The sequence below is a fragment of the Eschrichtius robustus genome, chromosome 16, assembly GCF_028021215.1.
Source record: "Eschrichtius robustus isolate mEscRob2 chromosome 16, mEscRob2.pri, whole genome shotgun sequence".
In the NCBI taxonomy this organism is placed as follows: Eukaryota; Metazoa; Chordata; class Mammalia; order Artiodactyla; family Eschrichtiidae; genus Eschrichtius; species Eschrichtius robustus.
The window spans coordinates 15,844,633-15,853,401 of record NC_090839.1 but is presented as its reverse complement, the minus strand read 5'-3'; the positions used below and the strand labels follow the sequence as shown (position 1 = coordinate 15,853,401).

General features: G+C 46.9%; 1 protein-coding gene across 1 annotated transcript in view; it reads left to right on the top strand.

Moving 5' to 3' along the window:
* The first annotated feature begins 4,819 nt into the window (after positions 1–4,819).
* The window catches only part of STK4 (serine/threonine kinase 4), a 94,311-nt gene continuing 90,361 nt past the window's right edge, over positions 4,820–8,769 (top strand). The window contains exon 1 of the mRNA XM_068565814.1: positions 4,820–4,920. Coding sequence (XP_068421915.1) covers positions 4,886–4,920 — 35 coding nt within the window. The 5' untranslated portion in view covers positions 4,820–4,885. The remainder of the gene's footprint in view (positions 4,921–8,769) is intronic.

Genomic DNA, 8,769 nt, shown 5'->3' with positions numbered 1-8,769 from the left:
GAGAGGGCGGCACGGAGCGGGGCAGGGGCGGGGCCTGCGCGAACCCGAGGCTCCTAGTGCCCCTCCCTCTGCGCATGCTCAGTTCTGACCTAGCGCGGAGCTGCATTGGGGTCCTCGAAGATTGGCGGGACGTTTTGGCTCGCTAGAACCCTGCGGATGAAACCGTGAACAGGTCCCTGCTTGCCTGGTGTTTACATTCTCGGGGGGCCTGACTTGTAGTTACCTCATGAGCAAATGAAGACGATAATCTCATAATGTGATTAGTGCTATAAGGAAAAGAAAACAGTAATACCATAGAAGGTGACCACGTGGAGACTTTTTAAGTAAGAGGGGTGGGGAAGGCCTCTCCGAGAGACTAATAATTGAGCCGAGACCTGAGACTATTTAGGAAATGCTGTTTAAGACAGAGCGTTAGCAAGTGCAAAGGCACTTAGGCTGGAAACTGGCACCTAGTTATCTATAGATACTGATTTTATAAATGAATGCACTGATAGATTGATGTAAATCTTTCGCTGAGGGAAACTAGCTTCTCTTCAGACTCATTTGACTTCACTCTATGTCCAACTTACTACTCCAATTTTTTTTAAGCTGCTTGTTGCTACCTGTGCATATTAAGCTGTTTCTTTTGCTTCTTTACCTTTGCTTATGCTCTCCTCTTCCTGGAATTCTTTTCCAAACACTTTTTTCTCTTCCCTAATCCTGACTCAACCAATAATCAACTCGGACATCATCTCCCCCATAATCTCCCTCCTCTGCTCTTATTGCTCCCGGATTTTATTCCTAATTTAGCTCTTATTCTGTGATTGTCATTGTCGATGAAAATTAATCAATAGTCAATCTGTGAAAGAAGTGGAGAATTTCATTTGAGCCAAGTTTGAGGATTGTAACCTGGGAACAGCACCTCGGCTCTGAGAACTGTCCCCCCATTAGAAGTCAAGGCACAGTTATATAAGTTTTTTGAGACAGAGGGCAAGTGTCATCGTGACCCCCTACAAGATCAAGAAGGAATGTTATCTTTCAAGAAGTTGTCTTGATGCTAGGAGAATGTTGCTCTTTATGGTTGAGCAGGTATTTCTGCTGATGGGGAGGTTTGGTTGATGCATAGTGCAGATCCACAGTGCTCAGCAGAGGGGAGAGAGGAGGCCAAAAATTTTTATGTTCATATTTTTGTCTTGCCATAAAATATGAATTTTATTTCACATCAGTTTACAGTTTTTCTCAGACTGTGAGGTCTTTTTTTTTTTTAAATTAATTAATTAATTTATTTTTATTTTTATTTATTTTTTGGCTGTGAGGTCTTTAAAGGCAGGAAGCAGGTCTTCTTTATTTTTCTCTCCCCAGACCTAATAGGATCTGGCACCCAACATGCACTTAAAAAGGTTTGTTGACAAAAACCTGGTCTCTGCCATCAGGTATTTAGTTATACAATTGACCCCTGAACAAGGAAGGAGTTAGGGACAACCAACTCCTGCAGAACTGAAAATCCGTGTGTAACTTCACTTGGCCCTCCTTATCCAAGGTTCTGCATCCTTGGATTCAACCAACCTTGTGTTGTGTAATACTGTAGTACGTATATATATATATATATTTGGCTGCATTGGGTCTCCATTGCTGCACGCAGGATTTCTCTAGTTATGGCGAACAAGGGCTACTCTTTGTTGCGGTGCGCAGGCTTCTCATTGAGGTGGCTTCTCTTGTTGCGGAGCACAAGCTGTAGGCGTGCAGGCTTCAGTAGTTGTGGCTCGTGGGCTCTAGAGCACAGGCTCAGTAGTTGTGGTGCACGGGCTTAATTGCTCCGTGGCATGTGGGATCTTCCCAGACCAGGGCTCAAACCCGTGTCCCCTGCGTTGGGAGGTGGATTCTTAACCACTGTGCCACCAGGGAAGCCCTGTGGTACATATATATTTTAAAAAATCCGCATGGACCCATGCAGCTCAAACCCATGTTGTTCAAGGGTCAACTGTAATTATTTGTGTAAACTCATAACCCAACCAGACCTTAAACATTCTGAGGGTTGGGTGGCTGTTCCATCCGAATCCCCTCAGCCCAGCATAGGCCCCATACAAGAGCAAAGAAGGAACACTTAGTGTGGTGGGAAAACCGGATCACACACACACACACACACACACACACACACACAGACACACACACTGGTTATCTACTAAACAACCTCCATTTTTACTTCCAGTCTGAATTTTGCCTGAGATTCTCCTGGCCCAGAAAATGGATCAAGATTTCTGTAAACCAATCACAATAATCTCATTCTTTTGCCAGTGATTGGGCAAGGGGTGAGCATGTGACCCTGATCTAGCCGATGAGATAGGAGGATGTGTGCTGGGTGCTTCTGGGAAAGTTTTCCTTCCCTGATAAGAGAGAGACACAGGACTTCAAAACAGCCTTTTTTGCTCTTTTTCTGTTGGGTTAAGGACATGGTACCTGGAGGTGTGGCAGCCATTTTGCAATTGTGAGTCAATAAGCACAAGTATGAAGAGCCAACATGCTGAATCAGGCCAGAGAGGAAAGATGAAATCGACGTGCTTGTGCCCCTGAATCAACCCTAGGACTGCTGACTTCTGGACTTCTCAGTTATAAACAAGATATGCTGTATGGTCAGGCCACTCAAGATGGCTGTTCTCTTGCTCTCTGTACATCCCCTGCCGGACCAGGGCCTGCGGCACCTACACCCTACTCACATGACTGACCTTCCTCCGTACTTGTCCTAGGCCCCAGCTAATCATAGCTTATCAAAGGGGTGGTGAGGGGCATGCCCCTCTGCTGGTTTCCCTAGTAACTAATGAGCCCACCTGATATCAATTCCCCTATAACTGGTAATCCCCCCCACCCCCCAGCAAAGACTGCCACTATGTCCTGCCTGCCGTGAGCTGCACACGGTGGGGTGTCACTCCAGGACCTTGCTTTAGGCATGTAAGCACTCCCATCCATCAAACCATCGATGTCTCTGTTGCTGATTCCAGGCTCTTTCTTCGGTCTTGAAGCTGGGCAAGCACAGGCCTTGTAGGCCTGTGGGGTGCAGCCCAACAAATGCCACTGTGCCTTAAACCACCATTTAGATTGTTCTTTCTTTTTCAGTTGCTTGAGGCTGAATATATTCTAAGTGGTATACCAGACAAGTATACCTGAGGCAAGTTGTATTTTCCCCAAATGGCTGAAACAGTACTTCCAGTTCTCCATGCTCTTCCAAAACCTTGCCACTCCCCCATCAAGAGATGGAATCGTATGTCCACTCTCCTTGAAACTGGGTGGGTCTTTGGGGGCCCCTTCAACAGTGGAAATGACATTATGTACCTTCCAAAGCTATGCCATTAAAAGGCATTACAGCTTCCTCCTGGCTCTTTCCAGAAATATACTTTAGAACCCAGCCTTTATTCTGTGAGGAGGCTCAAGAAAAATGGAGTTGGCCCCCCCATCCCCGATCACGAAGTGGGCTCCCAGCCAACACCAACACCAACTTGTCAGTCATGTGAGTGAGCCATTTTGGACAGGGATTCATCCAAATGCTGACTGCCGCTGACTGACACCATGGAGCAGAGGAATTATGGGCATAATTCTTACTTCATAGGGTTTTTTGAGGCTTAAATGGTAGCTTAGAATTGTGCCTGGCACATAGTAGATTCTCAGTAAATGTTTTCCTCCTGTCAGGAGAATGGCTCCATTACTCCGCTTTTAACATATGGGGTCCCATACCTGGGTGACCCTGAAAGGTGGTTGCTCAGGTGTTAGGTTTTGTAGATGGCATATCTTTGAGAAAAGCAGGACAATTAAAAACAGTGAGAGGCTGCTTTGGGTAACTTTCTCTATGAGTAAATTAGGTGGAATCTTCCACTTTCTTAAACACTTGCTGATGGTGGTGGCAACTGAGGATTTATGAACTTCCACAGCTGTAACTGGATCTCTGAGTGGAGAGGAAGCTCTGTCTCTCATGCCCAACCAGAGGGTCCAAGTGGTTTTCCAGTTTGGTGGGGCAGGCTCTGGAATCAGATCCATCTGGATTTAAATCCCCAAACCTATACTTTTAGCTATGGGAGCTTCACCTCTCTGGCCTTACGACAATAATAATATTACCTAACTTACAGGGTTGTTAAGAATATTAAACGAGTTAATAGGAGTAGAGTACCGCAAACGTGATAAGCAGTGTCAAATAATTAATAGATAAGATTGGAGATAACGTTACAGGCTTGACATAAGGATTAAATGAGATAATATATGAAAGCAAGTACATGGTAAGAGCTTAATAAACATTAGCTATTTTTATGTCCTCAAACTGACTGAAAGGTAAGGCTCTTAAGAGGATGCGGCAACTTGCAGGCTGATGCTCTGTGACATCCAGTGAGAGGTTATGCACGTTCCAGCCTCCACCTGGAACAAGAATTCAACCAGGAAGGAACGGTAGGAAACCACAAATACCTCCCGCATAGAACTTGGCTGGTTAAGAATCCACAGTTCTTATCAAGCCGGTGCTTCGCAAGAAGCCTCAGTATCTCCGTCTGAGAAATGAGGGGCCGGGCCCGAGGCACAGATGGGTTCTTGGTCTCGAGACCGAGTGTCTTGGGCGAACAATGTCGCAAGATACAAGGACGCCGTCCCGAGCTTGATTGAGGAGGACTCCCCCGGGAGGACGCTCCAGTGCTCCGTAGTTCCGGGTCCTCGCCTCGGCGCACCACGTGACTCGGGTCCGCACCACGTGACTCGGGTCCACACCACGTGGTCCAGGCCCGGACCTCGCGGCCCCGCCCCGCTCCCGCCCCGCGCGCCGCTTCCGGTAGGGGCGGAAAGCGGAAGTGTGGGAGGGTCTGCGGGGCGGGATCCTGGAGGTCCCGGGGGAGGATGGAGCAGTGAGCGGGTCTGGGCGGCTGCCGGCAGCGCCATGGAGACGGTGCAGCTCAGGAACCCGCCGCGCCGGTGAGGGGCTGCTGGCCAAGAGGAAGGGGGTGGAGGGGGAGGGAAAGGCGGGAACTGGCGGAGGGGAGACACTGGTGTGCGAGCCCCCGGAGGGGACGGACCTGCGGGGCGATCCGGCTGATGGGGCACCTGCTGAATGAGGGACCTCTGGCTGGTGGGGGTCCGGCCGAGGGGGATAAACGTGGGGCGGGTTAGAGAGATCGCTTGCTGGTGGGGGGACATACTGGCGGAAGTGGGAGACAGGTGGGGGGAGCAGCTGCTGACGAACGTGGGGACAAGTTAGGGAGAGCACCTGCCGAGGGCGGGGGCCACTGGGTGAGGACTGTCCTAGAAGGGACCCACTGAGGTAGGGAGCATGCTGAAGCCGGATGAGAACCTACGAGGGGTCTGGCTAAGGGATGGGTCGGGAACTAGCAGAGAGGAGAGCTGGGCAGACTTTCTAAGGGAGGGAGTCCCACCCGAGGGGTGCAGTGGAGAGGATCTGCTGAGGGGAAAAGCCTTGCGCCTGAGGCTGAAGATGTGCCAAGGCAGGTGGACGGTCTGGCAAGGGAGGCTTCGTGGAGGACAGCATGTAAGAAGATGATTTTGGTAGTGTCCCCACTCTAGATGATGGCACCTTTCATCCCTGATATCCAGGGTCCTCCAAATTTTCCTCATATCCAACACTGGGAGGTAGAGAGGGAAATAAGAGACCATGTTCAGGATGGGCAAATTGAGGCCCAGAAGAGTTGAGACACAGTCCTGTATGTTGACTTCTTTGCTCTAGGTCTGGGTCACTGGACGTGGCCAGACTGTGCCCTTTTCAGGTCTGTATTGTTTTATATCAGCTCCAAATCCTACTTCTCCCTGGAAATTGTTTTAAGTCAAGATCTGGGGGGTGGCTGATCCTGGAAAGTCTAATCCCCTGAGTTGGTTGCACTTGTATCAGTGATTTGCTCTGTGAACACCAGGGTCTTCTCTCACTCTGCCACATCTGGAGAAAAATCGAGAGTAGAGACTGAGGTGCCAGTGCAGTTCGCTTCAGTTTCACAGAGACCTCTGACTTCCTGGAGCAGAATGAGCTCTAAAGTAGGAAGTGTTCAGTGTGTGGGAATTCGGGGCAGTGGAGAGGTGAAGGGAAGGGATCGACAGCCTGGGCTGCGCCCTTGGCTTTGTCTGAAGGGCACAAACACTGCAGAAGGCAAATAGCTGGTTGGGATGGACTCAGCTCACCCTACTGTAGTGTGCTGAGTCTGAAATAAAATCATTATTGCACTCATCTAGCACTTACTGGGTGCCAGACACTATTCTCAGTGCTTTCCATGTCTCTTGTTGAATCATATGAATTTGCTGATATTTGACCATTTTTAATCTATAAAAATAGAAGTTTCACGTGGTTCAACTTATCGTTGACTCATTTGACCCCCACAACAATCCCATCACCTGTATCTCTATTTTACAGGTGATGAAACTGAGGCCCAGAGAGGTTAGTGATCAGCCAAAAGTCCCGCAGTTACTAAGTGACAGAGCTGAGGTTTCTTTTTAAATTAATTAATTAATTAATTAATTTTTGGCTGAGTTGGGTCTTTGTTGCTGCGCACTGGCTTTCTCTAGTTGCGGCGAGCGGGGGATACTCTTTGTTGTGGTGTGCGGGCTTCTCGTTGCGGTAGCTTCTCTTGTTGTGGAGCATGGAATCTAGGCACGCGGGCTTCAGTAGTTGTGGCACTCAGGCTCTAGAGCGCAGGCTCAGTAGTTGTGGCACACGGGCTTAGTTGCTCCATGGCATGTGGGATCTTCCCGGACCAGGGGTCGAACCCGTGTCCCCTGCATTGGCAGGCGGGATTAACCACTGCGCCACCAGGGAAGCCCCAGAGCTGGGATTTTAATCCAAGTAGTCTGGTCCAGAGTCCATGCTCTTGGCTGCCTCACCCTGATGCCTTTCTGGAAGTATCCCTGTTTCACACGGCCTTGTGTATGTTAGCAGATATATGCTATAGCACCATAGATCCAATTATAAATCGACACTGATTATAAATCCTTCTAAAATGTGTTCGTTCTTTCCCTGAGGCCCTGGTTTAATTGAAAAGAGAATTAGGAATCTGCATTTTGTTTCTGCTTTTGCCTTGTGCTGTATAATCTTGGGCAAAAGAGTAAACCTTTTTGGTTTTTGACGCACTCATTTCCTGGACCTTTTGGATTTTAAAAATTTTATTGTATGTGCAAGAGAAAAGCATTGCAGGGCTGAATTCTTTTTTTTTTCTTTTTCAAATTATGCATAATTTTTAATCAACATACAGTAGTACAACTCCTCTCATGAAGAGGGCAAGTACTCTGTAACACCTATAAGGTTGCTCCAAGCTTTTCTAACCTTACAGTGTGATTCTCAACCATCTTCAACATCACTGAGATTAAATAAGTGGAGTATTAGTAAACACCTGCGGGTCAGTATTTCAAAAAAAATTGTCCAGGAGGGCTGAATACTTGAATGACTGGTGCTTTCCTGCTCACCATAGCTAGTGAACTGCCGGACTTGCAGCCAATTAACTTTATTATCATTTATATCAGTTCGTTAGGCCTGCTGTGTCAGTTTCACAGACTGGGCGACTTAACCAACAGAAACTTATTTCCTCACAGTTCTGGAGGCTAGAAGTCTGAGATCAAGCCATCAGCAGGGTTGTTTCTGTTGAGACCTCTCTTCACATGGTATTTCCTCTGTACCTGTCCTTATCTCCTCTTATGAGGACACCAGTCATGTTGGATTAGGGCCCACCCATATGACCTCATTTTTACCTTAATTACCTCTTTAAAGGCCCTATCTCTAAATACAGTCACATTCTGAGGTACTGGGGGTTAGGACTTTAACATGAATTTGAGGGGGTTGGGAGAGGGAAACACATTAATTTTATTTTCATTAAAAAATTTCATCCATTTATCTTATATATTTGTTGTAACCCATAACAACTTCTGTGTGGAAAGAGGGATAGGTATATATAAATAAAATGGACCTTACAAGAGTTCTAAGGTGGGAGAAAGAGGTTTGGGAATTAGCCAAACCGGTGAGTAACTCCTTCATAAACACCCTTATTTGTGTTTTGAAAGATACAGGTGTCTTTTCAGAGATTCAGATGGCATGTGTTTCCAACAAGGGAAAGCAGTCCCAATGCAGGAAGTGCTCTCTGTGTTCTTGAGTTTGACATTTGTGTGTGACTAAGTGAATGACGATAGATTAAAGTTGACGGTTTATGTAGGAGTTTATGATTTTAAAAAGTGAGTTGCCATTAGATACAAATAGTGTGGTGGAATGTGTAGAGTACATTTCTGGGATGCTGGCCGTCCACGTGGCCATCTGACTTAGGAGCAGAGCATCCCCCTGTGTTGGATCCATGGAGGCTGTGTTGGCCAGGCCTGTTAAGTTATGAGCAAGCAGTGAAACTACCTAGGACCTGGGGAAGTACAGCTGAGAGGGCTGAATCATCAGAGTTGGGCTGCTTGGTTATAATGCTTCTTCCATGAAGACTCATGTCAAAAATAGCATTGAGTCCCTTATCAAAAGATTTTCCATAGAAATCTTATTTGTCGATAACACAGTAATACTTTTTCAGGGCAAAATTCTTTTTAGTTTTGAAACCTCACAAGGATTGCTGAGAAAGGTTTATGATTCTCATCATTGCATTCATTAATCCATTTAACAAATGTTCTTATTGACCACCTCTGGGTTCAGGCACCAGAGATAAAAAGATCCCTTAAGACTGGACCCAAACCAAACAAAAACCCCACTTAGATTGTTTTAAAGAAGTATCTGAGCACTCATATAAAGTTTGTCTGTCACAGTATTATCAGAGGCCTGCAGCTGTCTCTCATGGCAGTGGC